Source organism: Procambarus clarkii, chromosome 42 (assembly GCF_040958095.1).
Source record: "Procambarus clarkii isolate CNS0578487 chromosome 42, FALCON_Pclarkii_2.0, whole genome shotgun sequence".
Taxonomy (NCBI): Eukaryota; Metazoa; Arthropoda; class Malacostraca; order Decapoda; family Cambaridae; genus Procambarus; species Procambarus clarkii.
In genome coordinates, this window is record NC_091191.1 from 2,038,937 (window position 1) to 2,060,461 (window position 21,525).

The 21,525-nt window shown below is 58.1% G+C and overlaps 2 protein-coding genes across 4 annotated transcripts in view; one reads left to right on the top strand and one right to left on the bottom strand.

The window, feature by feature from the left end:
- LOC123770346 (beta-1,4-glucuronyltransferase 1) overlaps positions 1-21,525 on the bottom strand; it is an 88,587-nt gene that overhangs the window by 14,888 nt on the left and 52,174 nt on the right. For all 3 annotated transcript variants that reach the window (XM_045762164.2, XM_069339808.1, XM_069339810.1), the window contains one exon: positions 3,404-3,610. In XM_045762164.2, coding sequence (XP_045618120.1) covers positions 3,413-3,610 — 198 coding nt within the window. In that variant the 3' untranslated portion in view covers positions 3,404-3,412. The remainder of the gene's footprint in view (positions 1-3,403; positions 3,611-21,525) is intronic.
- On the top strand, positions 355-2,655 carry LOC123770405 (uncharacterized). The gene has a single exon (XM_045762250.1). It carries the CDS (start codon positions 355-357, stop codon positions 2,653-2,655), a length of 2,301 nt encoding a protein of 766 aa, XP_045618206.1.

Below are 21,525 nucleotides of genomic sequence, written 5' to 3' on the forward strand. Positions count from 1 at the left end.
CTCACTCCCAACTTGGCCGCCAGCCGCCGCCAGCCGCCGCCAGCCGCCGCCAGCCGCCGCCAGCCGCCGCCAGCCGCACACTTCTGACTGGTATGTCACCTCCAATTTCCAATTACCGGGAGGGAACACCCTATCAAATCCTCTTTTAGTAACTAATGGTGTTCGATTACCTCCTTTCACCGAGATGGAGAATAATGCCAATTTATTCGCGTTCGGGTGAATAGTTTTGAGACCCGTGTGAAGGTGAGGCTGGGACGTCTCCCACGTCCCAGTCTCATGCTACGTCACGTCTCCCACGTCCCAGTCTCAAGCCTCATGCTATGTAACGTCTCCCAAGTCCCAGTCTCAAGCCTCATGCTTCGTCACGTCTCCCACGTCCCAGTCTCATGCTACGTCACGTCTCCCACGTCCCAGCCTCATGCTACGTCACGTCTCCCACGTCCCAGTCTCATGCTACGTCACGTCTCCCACGTCCCAGCCTCATGCTACGTCACGTCTCCCACGTCCCAGTCTCATGCTACGTCACGTCTCCCACGTCCCAGCCTCATGCTACGTCACGTCTCCCACGTCCCAGTCTCATGCTACGTCACGTCTCCCACGTCCCAGTCTCATGCTACGTCACGTCTCCCACGTCCCAGTATCATGCTACGTCACGTCTCCCACGTCCCAGTCTCATGCTACGTCACGTCTCCCACGTCCCAGTCTCATGCTACGTCACGTCTCCCACGTCCCAGTCTCATGCGACGTCACGTCTCCCACGTCCCAGTCTCAAGCCTCATGCTACGTCACGTCTCCCACGTCCCAGTCTCATGCTACGTCACGTCTCCCACGTCCCAGTCTCAAGCCTCATGCTTCGTCACGTCTCCCACGTCCCAGTCTCATGCTACGTCACGTCTCCCACGTCCCAGCCTCAAGCTTCATGCTTCGTCACGTCTCCCACGTCCCAGTCTCATGCTACGTCACGTCTCCCACGTCCCAGTCTCATGCTACGTCACGTCTCCCACGTCCCAGTCTCAAGCTTCATGCTTCGTCACGTCTCCCACGTCCCAGTCTCAAGCCTCATGCTACGTCACGTCTCCCACGTCCCAGTCTCATGCTACGTCACGTCTCCCACGTCCCAGCCTCAAGCCTCATGCTACGTCACGTCTCCCACGTCCCAGCCTCAAGCCTCATGCTACGTCACGTCTCCCACGTCCCAGTCTCAAGCTTCATGCTTCGTCACGTCTCCCACGTCCCAGTCTCAAGCCTCATGCTTCGTCACGTCTCCCACGTCCCAGTCTCATGCTACGTCACGTCTCCCACGTCCCAGTCTCAAGCTTCATGCTTCGTCACGTCTCCCACGTCCCAGTCTCATGCTACGTCACGTCTCCCACGTCCCAGTCTCAAGCTTCATGCTTCGTCACGTCTCCCACGTCCCAGTCTCAAGCCTCATGCTACGTCACGTCTCCCACGTCCCAGTCTCATGCTACGTCACGTCTCCCACGTCCCAGCCTCAAGCCTCATGCTACGTCACGTCTCCCACGTCCCAGCCTCAAGCCTCATGCTACGTCACGTCTCCCACGTCCCAGTCTCATGCTACGTCACGTCTCCCACGTCCCAGCCTCAAGCCTCATGCTACGTCACGTCTCCCACGTCCCAGTCTCAAGCCTCATGCTTCGTCACGTCTCCCACGTCCCAGTCTCATGCTACGTCACGTCTCCCACGTCCCAGCCTCAAGCCTCATGCTACGTCACGTCTCCCACGTCCCAGCCTCAAGCCTCATGCTACGTCACGTCTCCCACGTCCCAGTCTCAAGCCTCATGCTTCGTCACGTCTCCCACGTCCCAGCCTCAAGCCTCATGCTTCGTCACGTCTCCCACGTCCCAGTCTCAAGCCTCATGCTTCGTCACGTCTCCCACGTCCCAGTCTCATGCTACGTCACGTCTCCCACGTCCCAGTCTCAAGCCTCATGCTTCGTCACGTCTTCCACGTCCCAGTCTCAAGCCTCATGCTTCGTCACGTCTCCCACGTCCCAGTCTCATGCTACGTCACGTCTCCCAGTCCCAGTCTCAAGCCTCATGCTTCGTCACGTCTCCCACGTCCCAGTCTCAAGCCTCATGCTTCGTCACGTCTCCCACGTCCCAGTCTCAAGCCTCATGCTTCGTCACGTCTCCCACGTCCCAGTCTCAAGCCTCATGCTTCGTCACGTCTCCCAAGTCCCAGTCTCATGCTTCGTCACGTCTCCCAAGTCCCAGTCTCATGCTACGTCACGTCTCCCACGTCCCAGTCTCAAGCCTCATGCTTCGTCACGTCTCCCACGTCCCAGTCTCATGCTACGTCACGTCTCCCACGTCCCAGTCTCAAGCCTCATGCTTCGTCACGTCTCCCACGTCCCAGTCTCAAGCCTCATGCTTCGTCACGTCTCCCACGTCCCAGCCTCAAGCCTCATGCTACGTCACGTCTCCCACGTCCCAGTCTCAAGCCTCATGCTACGTCACGTCTCCCACGTCCCAGTCTCAAGCCTCATGCTACGTCACGTCTCCCACGTCCCAGTCTCAAGCCTCATGCTACGTCACGTCTCCCACGTCCCAGTCTCAAGCCTCATGCTTCGTCACGTCTCCCACGTCCCAGTCTCAAGTCTCATGCTTCGTCACGTCTCCCACGTCCCAGCAATAATTCTCACAATCACAGCTTCGTGGATCAGAGTGTGACTGTGCACGGGTGGCATCCTTGACACTAATCCGTGCTTCACTTGGCGGCACGGCACGCATGCAGCACCCGGGGGTGAGGACGGCCGTCCTGCACGCCCACATTGATGATCCACTAATGTCGAGACTAATCTATCGAGGAGAAGAGCTGTAACAATGACAAGAGCCGTAGAGCGCAGCTTATTGACCGGGATATTCTCCAGATGTGACCGGTCCACACTAGAGCTGAGGTGTGGCCACGTAACGAGACCCGTCGCTGGATACAAGGCTACAGGAGCCCCTCTTGGTTGTCCCCCCGGGGGGGGGGGGGAAGATAGTAAAACACTTGGGGTCCTACACCTGGGGTCCTACACCTGGGGGTCCTACACCTGGGGGTCCTACACCTGGGGGTCCTACACCTGGGGTCCTATACCTGGGGTCCTATACCTGGGGTCCTATACCTGGGGTTTTACACCTGGGATCTTTCAGCTGGGGTCCTACACCTGGGGTCCTACACCTGGGGTCCTACACCTGGGGTCCTACACCTGGGGTCCTACACCTGGGGTCCTACAAGCTACAGTAAGGTACGTGGGTGTTTGCAGGCCCCACGACCAGATTTGCGAGAGGAGGGAAAAAGAGCAGTGGAGGAGCACACTTCATGTCACAATGACCCGTTGGAGAAGGCACCAGCTGACCCGCCTGGTGGAGAGGTAGCAACAGATCACAGAGAGACTCACCTGCGGACGCTACAAGAAGCACATGCCTCTCCTGCCGTAGATTGTGTGGAGTTCTGGCGTTATTTTGTTGTGAAGGAGAGAGTTCTGGCGCGCCGTGAGGAGGTCTCTGTGGCGGTCCCGTCGGTGTCTCTTGATGCCCGGCCGATGCACCAAGAAGGCGTTGTCCAGCACATGGAACTCGTAGTCCAACACACACATGACGTACATCTGTGGGAGCACGTCAAGGGTGTAGTCACACAAGGCAAGGGTGTAGTCACACAAGGCAAGGGTGTAGTCACACAAGGCAAGGGTGTAGTCACACAAGGCAAGGGTGTAGTCACACAAGGCAAGGGTGTAGTCACACACGGCAAGGGTGTAGTCACACAAGGCAAGGGTGTAGTCACACAAGGCAAGGGTGTAGTCACACAAGGCAAGGGTGTAGTCACACAAGGCAAGGGTGTAGTCACACAAGGCAAGGGTGTAGTCACACAAGGCAAGGGTGTAGTCACACAAGGCAAGGGTGTAGTCACACAAGGCAAGGGTGTAGTCACACAAGGCAAGGGTGTAGTCACACAAGGCAAGGGTGTAGTCACACAATGCAAGGGTGTAGTCACACAAGGCAAGGGTGTAGTCACACAAGGCAAGGGTGTAGTCACAGAAGGCAAGGGTGTAGTCACACAAGGCAAGGGTGTAGTCACACAAGGCAAGGGTGTAGTCACACAAGGCGAGGGTGTAGTCACACAAGGCAAGGGTGTAGTCACACAAGGCAAGGGTGTAGTCACACAAGGCAAGGGTGTAGTCACACAAGGCAAGGATGTACTTATAATCTACATTGTTATAATCTACACTGTAATTATATCAATGCATTAAACTCTGGTGGAACAGGTATTATGTACTGTAAAGTTATTTTCAACTTGCTGGAATTAACACCTTTTAACCTATTATCCTTAATCAGTACAGCATATAAAAAAATACAGCTAATACAAATTTTGAAATATATTAATATTTTATGAAATTGACAAAATTGTTAGGTGTATGTTCATGCATTTATAAAGCAAACATTTTTTGTTCTGTATTTTATCAAAATCTCACCAGATTACTTATATATAAATACAACTAACTGCTCAAAAATGTAAAAATTTAACAATTCCATATATAGCCTCATCTCTGGGGAGTAGGGTGAGAGGGCTGGGGGAGCAGGGTGAGAGGGCTGGGGGAGTAGGGTGAGAGGGCTGGGGGAGCAGGGTGAGAGGGCTGGGGGAGCAGGGTGAGAGGGCTGGGGGAGCAGGGTGAGAGGGCTGGGGGAGCAGGGTGAGAGGGCTGGGGGAGTAGGGTGAGAGGGCTGGGGGAGCAGGGTGAGAGGGCTGGGGGAGCAGGGTGAGAGGGCTGGGGGAGCAGGGTGAGAGGGCTGGGGGAGCAGGGTGAGAGGGCTGGGGGAGCAGGGTGAGAGGGCTGGGGGAGCAGGGTGAGAGGGCTGGGGGAGCAGGGTGAGAGGGCTGGGGGAGCAGGGTGAGAGGGCTGGGGGAGCAGGGTGAGAGGGCTGGGGGAGCAGGGTGAGAGGGCTGGGGGAGCAGGGTGAGAGGGCTGGGGGAGCAGGGTGAGAGGGCTGGGGGAGCAGGGTGAGAGGGCTGGGGGAGCAGGGTGAGAGGGCTGGGGGAGCAGGGTGAGAGGGCTGGGGGAGCAGGGTGAGAGGGCTGGGGGAGCAGGGTGAGAGGGCTGGGGGAGCAGGGTGAGAGGGCTGGGGGAGCAGGGTGAGAGGGCTGGGGGAGCAGGGTGAGAGGGCTGGGGGAGCAGGGTGAGAGGGCTGGGGGAGCAGGGTGAGAGGGCTGGGGGAGCAGGGTGAGAGGGCTGGGGGAGCAGGGTGAGAGGGCTGGGGGAGCAGGGTGAGAGGGCTGGGGGAGCAGGGTGAGAGGGCTGGGGGAGCAGGGTGAGAGGGCTGGGGGAGCAGGGTGAGAGGGCTGGGGGAGCAGGGTGAGAGGGCTGGGGGAGCAGCGTGAGAGGGCTGGGGGAGCAGGGTGAGAGGGCTGGGGAGCAGGGTGAGAGGGCTGGGGGAGCAGGGTGAGAGGGCTGGGGGAGCAGGGTGAGAGGGCTGGGGGAGCAGGGTGAGAGGGCTGGGGGAGCAGGGTGAGAGGGCTGGGGGAGCAGGGTGAGAGGGCTGGGGGAGTAGGGTGAGAGGGCTGGGGGAGTAGGGTGAGAGGGCTGGGGGAGCAGGGTAAGAGGGCTGGGGGAGCAGGGTGAGAGGGCTGGGGGAGCAGGGTGAGAGGGCTGGGGGAGCAGCGTGAGAGGGCTGGGGGAGCAGGGTGAGAGGGCTGGGGGAGCAGGGTGAGAGGGCTGGGGGAGCAGGGTGAGAGGGCTGGGGGAGCAGGGTGAGAGGGCTGGGGGAGCAGGGTGAGAGGGCTGGGGGAGCAGGGTGAGAGGGCTGGGGGAGCAGGGTAAGAGGGCTGGGGGAGCAGGGTGAGAGGGCTGGGGGAGCAGGGTAAGAGGGCTGGGGGAGCAGGGTGAGAGGGCTGGGGGAGCAGGGTAAGAGGGCTGGGGGAGCAGGGTGAGAGGGCTGGGGGAGCAGGGTAAGAGGGCTGGGGGAGCAGGGTGAGAGGGCTGGGGGAGTAGGGTGAGAGGGCTGGGGGAGTAGGGTGAGAGGGCTGGGGGAGCAGGGTAAGAGGGCTGGGGGAGCAGGGTGAGAGGGCTGGGGGAGCAGGGTAAGAGGGCTGGGGGAGCAGGGTGAGAGGGGCTGGGGGAGCAGGGTGAGAGGGCTGGGGGAGCAGGGTGAGAGGGCTGGGGGAGCAGGGTGAGAGGGCTGGGGGAGCAGGGTGAGAGGGCTGGGGGAGCAGGGTAAGAGGGCTGGGGGAACAGCGTGAGAGGGCTGGGGGAGCAGGGTAAGAGGGCTGGGGGAACAGCGTGAGAGGGCTGGGGGAGCAGGGTAAGAGGGCTGGGGGAACAGCGTGAGAGGGCTGGGGGAGCAGGGTAAGAGGGCTGGGGGAACAGCGTGAGAGGGCTGGGGGAGCAGGGTAAGAGGGCTGGGGGAACAGCGTGAGAGGGCTGGGGGAGCAGGGTGAGAGGGCTGGGGGAGCAGGGTAAGAGGGCTGGGGGAGCAGGGTGAGAGGGCTGGGGGAGCAGGGTAAGAGGGCTGGGGGAACAGCGTGAGAGGGCTGGGGGAGCAGGGTAAGAGGGCTGGGGGAACAGCGTGAGAGGGCTGGGGGAGCAGGGTAAGAGGGCTGGGGGAACAGCGTGAGAGGGCTGGGGGAGCAGGGTAAGAGGGCTGGGGGAACAGCGTGAGAGGGCTGGGGGAGCAGGGTGAGAGGGCTGGGGGAGCAGGGTAAGAGGGCTGGGGGAGTAGGGTGAGAGGGCTGGGGGAACAGCGTGAGAGGGCTGGGGGAGCAGGGTGAGAGGGCTGGGGGAGCAGGGTAAGAGGGCTGGGGGAGTAGGGTGAGAGGGCTGGGGGAACAGCGTGAGAGGGCTGGGGGAGCAGGGTGAGAGGGCTGGGGGAACAGCGTGAGAGGGCTGGGGGAGTAGGGTGAGAGGGCTGGAGGAACAGCGTGAGAGGGCTGGGGGAACAGCGTGAGAAGGCTGGGGGAGTAGGGTGAGAGGGCTGGGGGAGTAGGGTGAGAGGGCTGGGGGAACAGCGTGAGAGAGCTGGGGGAGCAGGGTGAGAGGGCTGGGGGAGTAGGGTGAGAGGGCTGGGGAACAGCGTGAGAGGGCTGGGGGAGCAGGGTAAGAGGGCTGGGGGAGTAGGGTGAGAGGGCTGGGGGAGCAGGGTGAGAGGGCTGGGGGAGCAGGGTGAGAGGGCTGGGGAAGTAGGGTGAGAGGGCTGGGGGAGCAGGGTGAGAGGGCTGGGGGAGTAGGGTGAGAGGGCTGGGGGAGTAGGGTGAGAAGGCTGGGGGAGTAGGGTGAGAGGGCTGGGGGAGTAGGGTGAGAGGGCTGGGGGAGCAGGGTGAGAGGGCTGGGGGAGTAGGGTGAGAGGGCTGGGGAAGAAGGGTGAGAGGGCTGGGGGAATAGAGTGAGAGGGCTGGGGGAACAGCGTGAGAGGGCTGGGGGAGCAGGGTGAGAGGGCTGGGGGAGCACGGTGAGAGGGTTGGGGAGTAGGGTGAGAGGGCTGGGGGAGTAAGGTGAGAGGGCTGGGGGAGCAGGGTGAGAGGGCTGGGGGAGTAGGGTGAGAGGGCTGGGGAAGAAAGGTGAGAGGGCTGGGGGAGTAGGGTGAGAGGGCTAGGGGACCAGCGTGAGAGGGCTGGGGGAGCAGGGTGAGAGGGCTGGGGGAGCAGGGTGAGAGGGCTGGGGGAGTAGGGTGAGAGGGCTGGGGGAGTAGGGTGAGAGGGCTGGGGGAACAGCGTGAGAGGGCTGGGGGAGCAGGGTGAGAGGGCTGGGGGAGTAGGGTGAGAGGGCTGGGGGAGCAGGGTGAGAGGGCTGGGGGAGCAGGGTGAGAGGGCTGGGGGAGCAGGGTGAGAGGGCTGGGGGAGCAGGGTGAGAGGGCTTGGGGAGTAGGGTGAGAGGGCTGGGGGAGTAGGGTGAGAGGGCTGGGGGAACAGCGTGAGAGGGCTGGGGGAGCAGGGTGAGAGGGCTGGGGGGAGTAGGGTGAGAGGGCTGGGGGAGCAGGGTGAGAGGGCTGGGGGAGCAGGGTGAGAGGGCTGGGGGAGCAGGGTGAGAGGGCTGGGGGAGCAGGGTGAGAGGGCTGGGGGAGTAGGGTGAGAGGGCTGGGGGAGCAGGGTGAGAAGGCTGGGGGAGTAAGGTGAGAGGGCTGGGGGAGTAGGGTGAGAGGGCTGGGGGAGCAGGGTGAGAGGGCTGGGGGAGTAGGGTGAGAGGGCTGGGGAAGAAGGGTGAGAGGGCTGGGGGAGTAGGGTGAGAGGGCTGGGGGAACAGCGTGAGAAGGCTGGGGGAGCAGGGTGAGAGGGCTGGGGGAGCAGGGTGAGAGGGCTGGGGGAGTAGGGTGAGAGGGGCTGGGGGAGTAGGGTGAGAGGGCTGGGGGAGCAGGGTGAGAGGGCTGGGGGAGTAGGGTGAGAGGGCTGGGGAAGAAGGGTGAGAGGGCTGGGGGAGTAGGGTGAGAGGGCTGGGGGAACAGCGTGAGAGGGCTGGGGGAGCAGGGTGAGAGGGCTGGGGGAGCAGGGTGAGAGGGCTGGGGAGCAGGGTGAGAGGGCTGGGGGAGTAGGGTGAGAGGGCTGGGGAAGTAGGGTGAGAGGGCTGGGGGAGTAGGGTGAGAGGGCTGTGGGAGTAGGGTGAGAGGGGTGGGGGAGTAGGGTGAGAGGGCTGGGGAGCAGGGTGAGAGGGCTGGGGGAGCAGGGTGAGAGGGCTGGGGGAGTAGGGTGAGAGGGCTGGGGGAGCAGGGTGAGAGGACTAGGGGAGTATGGTGAGAGGGCTGGGGGAGCAGGGTGAGAGGGCTGGGGAGCAGGGTGAGAGGGCTGGGGGAGTAGGGTGAGAGGGCTGGGGGAGCAGGGTGAGAGGACTAGGGGAGTATGGTGAGAGAGCTGGGGGAGCAGGGTGAGAGGGCTGGGGAGCAGGGTGAGAGGGCTGGGGGAGTAGGGTGAGAGGGCTGGGGGAGCAGGGTGAGAGGACTAGGGGAGTATGGTGAGAGGGTTGGGGGAGCAGGGTGAGAGGGCTGGGGAGCAGGGTGAGAGGGCTGGGGAGCAGAGTGAGAGGGCTGGGGGAGCAGGGTGAGAGGGCTGGAGGGAGCAGGGTGAGAGGGCTGGGGGAGCAGGGTCAGAGGGCTGGGGGAGCAGGGTCAGAGGGCTGGGGGAGCAGGGTGAGAGGGCTGGGGAGCAGGGTGAGAGGGCTAGGGGGAGTAGGGTGAGAGGGCTGGGGGAGCAGGGTGAGAGGACTAGAGGAGTATGGTGAGAGGGTTGGGGGAGCAGGGTGAGAGGGCTGGGGAGCAGGGTGAGAGGGCTGGGGAGCAGAGTGAGAGGGCTGGGGGAGCAGGGTGAGAGGGCTGGGGGGAGCAGGGTGAGAGGGCTGGGGGAGCAGGGTCAGAGGGCTGGGGGAGCAGGGTCAGAGGGCTGGGGGAGCAGGGTGAGAGGGCTGGGGAGCAGGGTGAGAGGGCTGGAGAGCAGGGTGAGAGGGCTAGGGGGAGTAGGGTGAGAGGGCTGGGGGAGCAGGGTGAGAGGGCTGGGGGAGCAGGGTGAGAGGGCTGGGGGAGTAGGTGAGAGGGCTGGGGGAGCAGGGTGAGAGGGCTGGGGGAGCAGGGTGAGAGGGCTGGGGGAGCAGGGTGAGAGGGCTGGGGGAGCAGGGTGAGAGGGCTTGGGGAGTAGGGTGAGAGGGCTGGGGGAGTAGGGTGAGAGGGCTGGGGGAACAGCGTGAGAGGGCTGGGGGAGCAGGGTGAGAGGGCTGGGGGGAGTAGGGTGAGAGGGCTGGGGGAGCAGGGTGAGAGGGCTGGGGGAGCAGGGTGAGAGGGCTGGGGGAGCAGGGTGAGAGGGCTGGGGGAGCAGGGTGAGAGGGCTGGGGGAGTAGGGTGAGAGGGCTGGGGGAGCAGGGTGAGAAGGCTGGGGAAGTAAGGTGAGAGGGCTGGGGGAGTAGGGTGAGAGGGCTGGGGGAGCAGGGTGAGAGGGCTGGGGGAGTAGGGTGAGAGGGCTGGGGAAGAAGGGTGAGAGGGCTGGGGGAGTAGGGTGAGAGGGCTGGGGGAACAGCGTGAGAAGGCTGGGGGAGCAGGGTGAGAGGGCTGGGGGAGCAGGGTGAGAGGGCTGGGGGAGTAGGGTGAGAGGGGCTGGGGGAGTAGGGTGAGAGGGCTGGGGGAGCAGGGTGAGAGGGCTGGGGGAGTAGGGTGAGAGGGCTGGGGAAGAAGGGTGAGAGGGCTGGGGGAGTAGGGTGAGAGGGCTGGGGGAACAGCGTGAGAGGGCTGGGGGAGCAGGGTGAGAGGGCTGGGGGAGCAGGGTGAGAGGGCTGGGGAGCAGGGTGAGAGGGCTGGGGGAGTAGGGTGAGAGGGCTGGGGAAGTAGGGTGAGAGGGCTGGGGGAGTAGGGTGAGAGGGCTGTGGGAGTAGGGTGAGAGGGGTGGGGGAGTAGGGTGAGAGGGCTGGGGAGCAGGGTGAGAGGGCTGGGGGAGCAGGGTGAGAGGGCTGGGGGAGTAGGGTGAGAGGGCTGGGGGAGCAGGGTGAGAGGACTAGGGGAGTATGGTGAGAGGGCTGGGGGAGCAGGGTGAGAGGGCTGGGGAGCAGGGTGAGAGGGCTGGGGGAGTAGGGTGAGAGGGCTGGGGGAGCAGGGTGAGAGGACTAGGGGAGTATGGTGAGAGGGCTGGGGGAGCAGGGTGAGAGGGCTGGGGAGCAGGGTGAGAGGGCTGGGGGAGTAGGGTGAGAGGGCTGGGGGAGCAGGGTGAGAGGACTAGGGGAGTATGGTGAGAGGGTTGGGGGAGCAGGGTGAGAGGGCTGGGGAGCAGGGTGAGAGGGCTGGGGAGCAGAGTGAGAGGGCTGGGGGAGCAGGGTGAGAGGGCTGGAGGGAGCAGGGTGAGAGGGCTGGGGGAGCAGGGTCAGAGGGCTGGGGGAGCAGGGTCAGAGGGCTGGGGGAGCAGGGTCAGAGGGCTGGGGAGCAGGGTGAGAGGGCTAGGGGAGTAGGGTGAGAGGGCTGGGGGAGCAGGGGGAGAGGACTAGGGGAGTATGGTGAGAGGGTTGGGGGAGCAGGGTGAGAGGGCTGGGGAGCAGGGTGAGAGGGCTGGGGAGCAGAGTGAGAGGGCTGGGGGAGCAGGGTGAGAGGGCTGGGGGGAGCAGGGTGAGAGGGCTGGGGGAGCAGGGTCAGAGGGCTGGGGGAGCAGGGTCAGAGGGCTGGGGGAGCAGGGTGAGAGGGCTAGGGGAGCAGGGTGAGAGGGCTGGGGAGCAGGGTGAGAGGGCTAGGGGGAGTAGGGTGAGAGGGCTGGGGGAGCAGGGTGAGAGGGCTGGGGGAGTATAGAGTGGTAGGGCTGGGGGAGCGGGGTGAGAGGGCTAGGGGGAGTAGGGTGAGAGGGCTGGGGGAGCAGGGTGAGAGGGCTGGGGAGCAGGGTGAGAGGGCTGGGGAGCAGGGTGAGAGGGCTGGGGGAGCAGGGTGAGAGGGCTGGGGGAGGAGCAGGGTGAGAGGGCTGGGGGAGCAGGGTGAGAGGGCTGGGGGGAGCAGGGTGAGAGGGCTGGGGGAGAGGGCTGGGGAGCAGGGTGAGAGGGCTGGGAGAGCAGGGTGAGAGGGCTGGGGGGGAGCAGGGTGAGAGGGCTGGGGAGCAGGGTGAGAGGGCTGGGGAGCAGGGTGAGAGGGCTGGGGAGCAGGGTGAGAGGGCTGGGGGAGCAGGGTGAGAGGGCTGGGGAGCAGGGTGAGAGGGCTGGGGAGCAGGGTGAGAGGGCTGGGGAGCAGGGTGAGAGGGCTGGGGGAGCAGGGTGAGAGGGCTGGGGAGCAGGGTGAGAGGGCTGGGGAGCAGGGTGAGAGGGCTGGGGGAGCAGGGTGAGAGGGCTGGGGGGGGAGCAGGGTGAGAGGGCTGGGGGGGGAGCAGGGTGAGAGGGCTGGGGAGCAGGGTGAGAGGGCTGGGGGGGAGCAGGGTGAGAGGGCTGGGGAGCAGGGTGAGAGGGCTGGGGAGCAGGGTGAGAAGGCTGGGGGGAGCAGGGTGAGAGGGCTGGGAGCAGGGTGAGAGGGCTGGGGAGCAGGGTGAGAGGGCTGGGGGAGCAGGGTGAGAGGGCTGGGGGGGAGCAGGGTGAGAGGGCTGGGGGGGGAGCAGGGTGAGAGGGCTGGGGAGCAGGGTGAGAGTGCTGGGGGGGAGCAGGGTGAGAGGGCTGGGGAGCAGGGTGAGAGGGCTGGGGAGCAGGGTGAGAGGGCTGGGGGGGAGCAGGGTGAGAGGGCTGGGAGCAGGGTGAGAGGGCTGGGGAGCAGGGTGAGAGGGCTGGGGGAGCAGGGTGAGAGGGCTGGAGGGGGAGCAGGGTGAGAGGGCTGGGGGGGAGCAGGGTGAGAGGGCTGGGGGAGCAGGGTGAGAGGGCTGGGGAGCAGGGTGAGAGGGCTGGGGGAGTAGGGTGAGAGGGCTGGGGAAGGAGGGTGAGAGGGCTGGGGGAGTAGGGTGAGAGGGCTATGGGAGTAGGGTGAGAGGGGTGGGGGAGTAGGGTGAGAGGGCTGGGGAGCAGGGTGAGAGGGCTGGGGGAGCAGGGTGAGAGGGCTGGGGGAGTAGGGTGAGAGGGCTGGGGAGCTGGGTGAGAGGGCTGGGGAGCAGGGTGAGAGGGCTGGGGGGGAGCAGGGTGAGAGGGCTGGGAGCAGGGTGAGAGGGCTGGGGAGCAGGGTGAGAGGGCTGGGGGAGCAGGGTGAGAGGGCTGGGAGCAGGGTGAGAGGGCTGGGGAGCAGGGTGAGAGGGCTGGGGGAGCAGGGTGAGAGGGCTGGGGGGGAGCAGGGTGAGAGGGCTGGGGGGGGAGCAGGGTGAGAGGGCTGGGAGCAGGGTGAGAGGGCTGGGGAGCAGGGTGAGAGGGCTGGGGAGCAGGGTGAGAGGGCTGGGGAGCAGGGTGAGAGGGCTGGGGGAGTAGGGTGAGAGGGCTGGTGGACCACGACACAAGGCCCTCCCAATAAGTCAATAACATTTCCGTTATAAACTATCAGCTTCTTTCTATTAATCCATTTGTTTATCCTTTGCCTCAGTTTCAATATTAATCCGCCGCGACACGGGGGGTAAATGAGAGTGCACCTGCACATGGCTCTCCAGGAGCCCCCGGGGTACAGCCCAGCCCTCGCTGGTGGCCATAATATATATGTTGCTGTGGTTCTTGCTCTATATACCTTTTGGCCAACCTTGCTATCATAAACAATAACTAATAAAGACTCCAGACAAGTGTTGGGTGGGATACTTTGTCATTATGCTCACTCGCGCTCAAAGCTACACTTAATACCACCAGCTATTGTTGTTATTTTAATGTCAGGAGTCATTTTCATTATATACTTAAGGTCGTCATTAATCTTCAACGGTCATTATGCTCACTTCACAAAGACTTACAAGGTAACTCACTTTACGAAGGGCGCTGTTACGCTTGCTGACTGGCTCTGTAATGCCTCCTCCAGGGCCCCCTGGTGCTTGTGGAGAGAGAGCCGGACCTGCCCCCCCAGGGGGCCCTTATGCTTCCCTTAGGGCCCCTGGTGTCTGCAGAGGGAGGCGGACCTGCCCAGTTCACAGGGGCCCTTATGCTTCCTCTAGGGCCCCTAGTGTCTGCGGAGGGAGGAGGACCTGCCCCGCTCACGGGGGCCCTTATGCTTCCTTTAGGGCCCAAGGGGCCGTGGAGGAAGGCGGACCTGCCCCGCTCACGGGGGCCCTTATGCTTCCTTTAGGGCCCAAGGGACCGTGGAGGAAGGCGGACCTGCCCCGCTCACGGGGACCCTTATGGTACTTCTAGGGCCCCTGGTGCCTGTTGGAGGGAGGCGGACCTGACCCGCTCACGGGGGCCCTTATGCTTCCTTTAGGGCCCAAGGGACCGTGGAGGAAGGCGGACCTGCCCCGCTCACGGGGGCCCTTATGTTTACCGACGGGTTCTCCAGTCGTCAAGCAAATGTACAGAGAAAAAGAGGATAAACATATTTGTACTTTAAACCAACATTACTCCTGTGGCGGGAAATAACTAGACGCAGTGACACCTATTCTGGGATATTACGCTCGCTCCGGGGAGGAGAAGGTCGCTCCAGTTATTCCTGGAACTCTTTGTCTTCTTTTGACGTCACTGAAATCATTTCATTCCAGCCTGTTTTAATATGTTTGTAGTGCACTTGAATATGGCAGGGAGGCAATTGTTCCCCGGAGACTGTCCCAGTTGGGTCCATCGTGAGTCCAGACGCCGGAGACTCATACAATGCTCTCTAATTTTGCCTACGGCACCTCTACTCCTCACTGGTTCTATTCTGCATTTCCTTCCGGGTACTGGAACGAAAGATATGGAAGAAAATGCGGAATAGAACCAGTGAGAAGTTGAAGTGTTATTGGCACAATCGGAGTGCACTCTATGAATATTAGAGGTCCCGGCTGTTCAATATCCTCCCAGCAAGCATAAGAAATATTGCCGGAAGAAAGGTGGACTTTTTCAATAAGCAGTTAGATATGTTTCTGCAAGAAGTGCCTGACCAAGCGACTTGTAGTGGATATCTGGGCCTGTGGGCCGCTCCAAGCAACGGCCTGCTGGACATAGTTATCACAAGTCGAGCCTACTCCCAGACCGGACTTGGGGAGTAGAATAGCTCCCCAAGATCCCCCTCCTAGTAAACTCCAGCTGAGTCTGAGTTTATCTTCCGCGTCTGGATTCATGTGGGACAGAATCCAAACGTCGGATACTGTCCCACGTTAATCCAGACACCGAAGACTGTCCTAGCTGAGTCCAAGGTGAATTCAAACGCCAGAAACTGTCCCAGCCGAGTCCGGACACCGGAGATCATCCCAGCCGAGTCCGGACACCGGAGATCATCCCAGCCGAGTCCGGACACCGGAGATCATCCCAGCCGAGTCCGGACACCGGAGATCATCCCAGCTGAGTCCGGACACCGGAGATCATCCCAGCCGAGTCCGGACACCGGAGATCATCCCAGCCGAGTCCGGACACCGGAGATCATCCCAGCCGAGTCCGGACACCGGAGATCATCCCAGCCGGTGTCCGTTGGGTCCCGGTAGTACAGTCGGGTTCGGTCTCGACGCACAATCAAGAATTCGGGGTTCGAATCCCGGACGAGGAAGAAATGGTTGGGCACATTTCCTTTCACCTAATGCCACTGTTCACCAAGCAGTGAGTAGGTACTGAGGAGTTAGTCAGCTTGTTGTGGGGGTTGCGTCCTGGGCGGGGTCAGTAATTCGGCCTTGATGGGGGAGGGGTGACCTCGATAAAAGCCCAAACGTGTATGAACACACTCTGGCTTCCTGTCCCTCGACACAATGAATTATCCCCGCCAAGTTCAAACGCGGAGACCGTCCCAGCTGAGTCCGGACGCGGAGACCGTCCCAGCCGAGTCCGGACGCGGAGACCGTCCCAGCCGAGTCCGGACGCGGAGACCGTCCCAGCTGAGTCCGGACGCGGAGACCGTCCCAGCCGAGTCCGGATGCGGAGACCGTCCCAGCCGAGTCCGGACGCGGAGACCGTCCCAGCTGAGTCCGGACGCGGAGACCGTCCCAGCCGAGTCCGGACGCGGAGACCGTCCCAGCCGAGTCCGGACGCGGAGACCGTCCCAGCCGAGTCCGGACGCGGAGACCGTCCCCGCCGAGTCCGGACGCGGAGACCGTCCCCGCCGAGTCCGGACGCGGAGACCGTCCCAGCTGAGCCCGGACGCGGAGACCGTCCCAGCTGAGCCCGGACGCGGAGACCGTCCCAGCCGAGTCCGGACGCGGAGACCGTCCCAGCTGAGCCCGGACGCGGAGACCGTCCCAGCCGAGTCCGGACGCGGAGACCGTCCCAGCCGAGTCCGGACGCGGAGACCGTCCCAGCTGAGCCCGGACGCGGAGACCGTCCCAGCCGAGTCCGGACGCGGAGACCGTCCCAGCCGAGTCCGGACGCGGAGACCGTCCCAGCTGAGCCCGGACGCGGAGACCGTCCCAGCTGAGCCCGGACGCGGAGACCGTCCCAGCTGAGCCCGGACGCGGAGACCGTCCCAGCTGAGCCCGGACGCGGAGACCGTCCCAGCTGAGCCCGGACGCGGAGACCGTCCCAGCTGAGCCCGGACGCGGAGACCGTCCCAGCCGAGTCCGGACGCGGAGACCGTCCCAGCTGAGCCCGGACGCGGAGACCGTCCCAGCTGAGCCCGGACGCGGAGACCGTCCCAGCCGAGTCCGGACGCGGAGACCGTCCCAGCTGAGCCCGGACGCGGAGACCGTCCCAGCTGAGCCCGGACGCGGAGACCGTCCCAGCTGAGCCCGGACGCGGAGACCGTCCCAGCTGAGTCCGGACGCCGGTGTGGAGGGTCGAGGGTGGTGAGGAGAGTCGTGGGGATCAGGAACCTATACACCTCGCATTAGAAGGCTGAGAGACGCGATCCAAGAGCTGAAGCTCACCCCTACACGCACAGCTAGGTAAGTACACACAATAACCTCCCCCCCCCCGACCTTCCTCCTACACAGAAGAGCCAAAATATTTGAATTCCAGTTTTGTTTTTCGTTAGTTAATTCTAAATTATTAGCTCTTCAAAAAAGTCAGGTTGATATTTAAATGATGTGTTTACAATAATGATCACTTCTGTTTATATATATATATATATATATATATATATATATATATATATATATATATATATATATATATATGCGGAAAATCCACAGAGAAATATGAAATGAGGTGAACGTTTCGGCTTGTTAAAGCCTTTGTCAACACCAGACTGACTCAGTCTGGTGTTGACAAAGGCTTTAACAAGCCGAAACGTTCACCTCATTTCATATTTCTCTGTGGATTTTCCGCATAAAATGATCAGTGTTTTGTGATCGTCAATTGCATATCTATATATATATATATATATATATATATATATATATATATATATATATATATATATATATATATATATATGGACAGGGTGAGGGCAGGGCCAACACGGGGTGAGGGGTGGGGGGGGGGTGAGGGCTGGAGAAGTGTGGGGTAGCGGGGGGGGGGGTGCAGGTGAATTTAGTGATGTTTACTAAGTTGAATTGAGGATCATGATGAGTCCAAGTGGTTGATGAGAATTAAGCCATCCGCCCCCTCCCTCTACCCCTCCAAGGGATGGAGATTTAAGCTATTGGGCAGGGGGAGGGGGGGGGGGGCCAGTCTGGAGCTGGGAGTGGGGGGATAGAGAAGGGTAGACAGGGTGGTGCAGGAGAGGATGGTCACTTGACTGGTTAATGGTTCTGTTGTGGTCGGTTCTAGGGACGTTGACCTCTGGGGAGGGGCGTCCCCACTCCTGAATTATCCTTCACTCATTCATTATTTATATAATATTTACAAACAAATACAACTGATTGTGTGACAATTTTGGTGTGTAAATGGAACACTGAGGTAGTCACTAGGTCGATAGCGTCTTAGTCCTTCTTTACGTCTTACTGCTACTCGATCTATTCTTAATTAATTATTATTATTATTATTATTATTATTATTATTATTATTTATCCCTTAAGAGCTAAGTCTATTTCTTTTACCATGTATCAGTATGATATCTTGAGGCAGCCTTAATAGCGCTTCATAATGTTTATATTATATATATATATATATATATATATATTATTAAATATGACCGAAAAAGTAAGATTAATAATTCTAACACGAATTTTCTCGATCTTTCGTGCGTTTCTTTTCACTGTTAGTGGTAATTCAAAAATCAATTCTCCAAAATTCATTTTTATTTCTAGTCTGACGCGACACTTGAGCGCGTTTCGTAAAACTTATTACATTTTCAAAGACTTTAGCTTACACATACACAACTGAATAGAACTTGCACATCTTCGATTTGTTTATACCTACATTTGAGTGAGGTGGATGGGGTGAGGTGGTATTAATAGGGTATAAAATTCCTAAACACAAGACAGAACACGAAACAATGGGTATTGAATGGAAGTGATTTGTAGAAAGCCTATTGGTCCATATTTCTTGATGCTTCTATATTGGAGCGGAGTCTTGAGGTGGGTAGAATATAGTTGTGCATTAATTGGCTGTTGATTGCTGGTGTTGACTTCTTGATGTGTAGAGCCTCGCAGACGTCAAGCCGCCTGCTATCGCTGTATCTATCGATGATTTCTGTGTTGTTTACTAGGATTTCTCTGGCGATGGTTTGGTTGTGGGAAGAGATTATATGTTCCTTAATGGAGCCCTGTTGCTTATGCATCGTTAAACGCCTAGAAAGAGATTGATTGATTGATTGATGAGAATTAAGCCACCCAAAAGGTGGCACGGGCATGAATAGCCTGTAAGTGGAGGCCCTTTTGAGCCATTGCCAGTATCAATAGATGATACTGGAGATCTGTGGAGGCGCGACTGCACCCTGCGTGACGGGAGATGTCTCCCGGACCAAGTGGTGACCAGATGGTGAGAAAGAGATGTTGTTGTCTTGCCTATATACTGGGTTTTTTGGAGCTTACAGTCCCCAAGAGGGCATTTGAAGGCATAGACGACGTTGGTCTCTTTTAAAGCGTTCTGCTTTGTGCCTGGAGAGTTTCTCATGAGTAGGCTGGCCGTTTTTCTGGTTTTATAGTAAATCGTCAGTTGTATCCTCTGATTTTTGTCTGTAGGGATAACGTTTCTATTAACAATATCTTTCAGGATCCTTTCCTCCGTTTTATGAGCTGTGGAAAAGAAGTTCCTGTAAAATAGTCTAATAGGGGGTATAGGTGTTGTGTTAGTAGTCTCTTCAGAGGTTGCATGGCGTTCCACTTTCCTTCTTATGATGTCTTCGACGAAACCATTGGAGAAGCCGTTGTTGACTAGGACCTGCCTTACCCTACAGAGTTCTTCGTCGACTTGCTTCCATTCTGAGCTGTGGCTGAGAGCACGGTCGACATAAGCGTTAACAACACTCCTCTTGTACCTGTCTGGGCAGTCGCTGTTGGCATTTAGGCACATTTCTATGTTCGTTTCCTTAGTGTAGACTGCAGTGTGGAAACCTCCGCTCTTTTCCATGACTGTTACATCTAGAAAGGGTAGCTTCCCATCCTTTTCCATCTCGTAAGTGAAACGCAGCACGGAACTCTGCTCAAATGCCTCCTTCAGCTCCTGCAGATGTCTGACATCAGGTACCTGTGTAAAAATGTCGTTAACATACCTGCAGTATATGGCCGGTTTCAAGTTCATTTCGACTAAGACTTTCTGCTCGATGGTACCCATCTAGAAGTTTGCAAACAGGACACCTAGGGGAGAACCCATGGCGACCCCATCTACTTGCTTATACATGTGCCCATCCGGGCTCAAGAAGGGTGCCTCTTTAGTACAAGCTTGGAGTAGTTTCCTTAGGATGTTTTTGGTATGTCAAGAGGAGTGCAGGCCGGATCACGATACACTCTGTCGGCTATCATCCCGATTGTCTCGTCCACAGGTACGTTGGTAAACAGAGATTCTACGTCTAACGAGGCTCTTATCCCTGTGGCCCGTGTGCCCCGCAGTAAGTCAACAAATTCCTTTGGAGACTTCAGGCTGAAGGCGCAAGGGACATAAGGAGTCAGCAGGCCGTTGAGTCGCTTCGCCAGTCTGTACGTGGGTGTGGGTATCTGGCTGATGATTGGCCGAAGTGGGTTTCCAGGCTTGTGTGTCTTGACATTTCCATACGCATATCCAGGTTTATATTCCCCTGGGGCACACGGGCCACAGGGATAAGAGCCTCGTTGGACGTAGAATCTCTGTTTACCAACGTACCTGTGGACGAGACAATCGGGATGATAGCCGACAGAGTGTATCGTGATCCGGCCTGCACTCCTCTTGACATACCAGAAAACATCCTAAGGAAACTACTCCAAGCTTGTACTAAAGAGGCACCCTTCTTGAGCCCGGATGGGCACATGTATAAGCAAGTAGATGGGGTCGCCATGGGTTCTCCCCTAGGTGTCCTGTTTGCAAACTTCTACATGGGTACCATCGAGCAGAAAGTCTTAGTCGAAATGAACTTGAAACAGGCCATATACTGCAGGTATGTTGACGACATTTTTACACAGGTACCTGATGTCAGACATCTGCAGGAGCTGAAGGAGGCATTTGAGCAGAGTTCCGTGCTGCGTTTCACTTACGAGATGGAAAAGGATGGGAAGCTGCCCTTTCTAGATGTAACAGTCATGGAAAAGAGCGGAGGTTTCCACACTGCAGTCTACACTAAGGAAACGAACATAGGAATGTGCCTAAATGCCAACAGCGACTGCCCAGACAGGTACAAGAGGAGTGTTGTTAACGCTTATGTCGACCATGCTCTCAGCCACAGCTCAGAATGGAAGCAAGTCGACGAAGAACTCTGTAGGGTAAGGCAGGTCCTAGTCAACAACGGCTTCTCCAATGGTTTCGTCGAAGACATCATAAGAAGGAAAGTGGAACGCCATGCAACCTCTGAAGAGACTACTAACACAACACCTATACCCCCTATTAGACTATTTTACAGGAACTTCTTTTCCACAGCTCATAAAACGGAGGAAAGGGTCCTGAAAGATATTGTTAATAGAAACGTTATCTCTACAGACAAAAATCAGAGGATACAACTGACGATTTACTATAAAACCAGAAAAACGGCCAGCCTACTCATGAGAAACTCTCCAGCCACAAAGCAGAACGCTTTAAAAGAGACCAACGTCGTCTATGCCTTCAAATGCCCTCTTGGGGACTGTAAGCTCCAAAAAACCCAGTATATAGGCTAGACAACAACATCTCTTTCTAGGCGTTTAACGATGCATAAGCAACAGGGCTCCATTAAGGAACATATAATCTCTTCCCACAACCAAACCATCGCCAGAGAAATCCTAGTAAACAACACAGAAATCATCGATAGATAGGCAGGCGGCTTGACGTCTGCGAGGCTCTACACATCAAGAAGTCAACACCAGCAATCAACAGCCAATTAATGCACAACTATATTCTACCCACCTCAAGACTCCGCTCAAATATAGAAGCATCAAGAAATATGGACCAATAGGCTTTCTACAAATCACTTCCATTCAATACCCATTGTTTCGTGTTCTGTCTTGTGTTTAGGAATTTAATACCCTATTAATACCACCTCACCCCATCCACCTCACTGAAATGTAGATATAAACAAATCGAAGATGTGTAAGTTCTATTCAGTTGTGTATGTGTAAGCTACAGTCTTTGAAAATGTAATAAGTTTTACAAAACGCGCTCAAGTGTCGCGTCAGACTAGAAATAAAAATGAATTTTGGAGACTTGATTTTTGAATTACCACAAACAGTGAAAAGAAACGTACGAAAGATCGAGAAAATTCATGTTAGAATTATTAATCTTACTTTTTCGGTCATATTTAATAATATATGTCTACAGGAAAGACTGTTACCAAAATATACTAATATATATATATATATATATATATATATATATATATATATATATATATATATATATATATATATATATATATATATATATATATATATATAGTAGCCAGAATGCACTTCTCGGCCTACTATGCAAGGCCCGATTTGCCTAATAAGCCAAGTTTTCCTGAATTATTATATTTTCTAAAAAAAAATTCTTATGAAATGATAAAGCTACCCATTTCATTATGTATGCGGTAAATTTTTTTTATTGGAGTTAAAATTAACGTAGATATATGA

What these genes read in the sequence shown, in the direction of transcription:
- LOC123770405 (XM_045762250.1), top strand. Translation starts at nt 355, where the DNA reads ATGCTTCGTCACGTCTCCCACGTCCCAGTCTCATGCTACGTCACGTCT.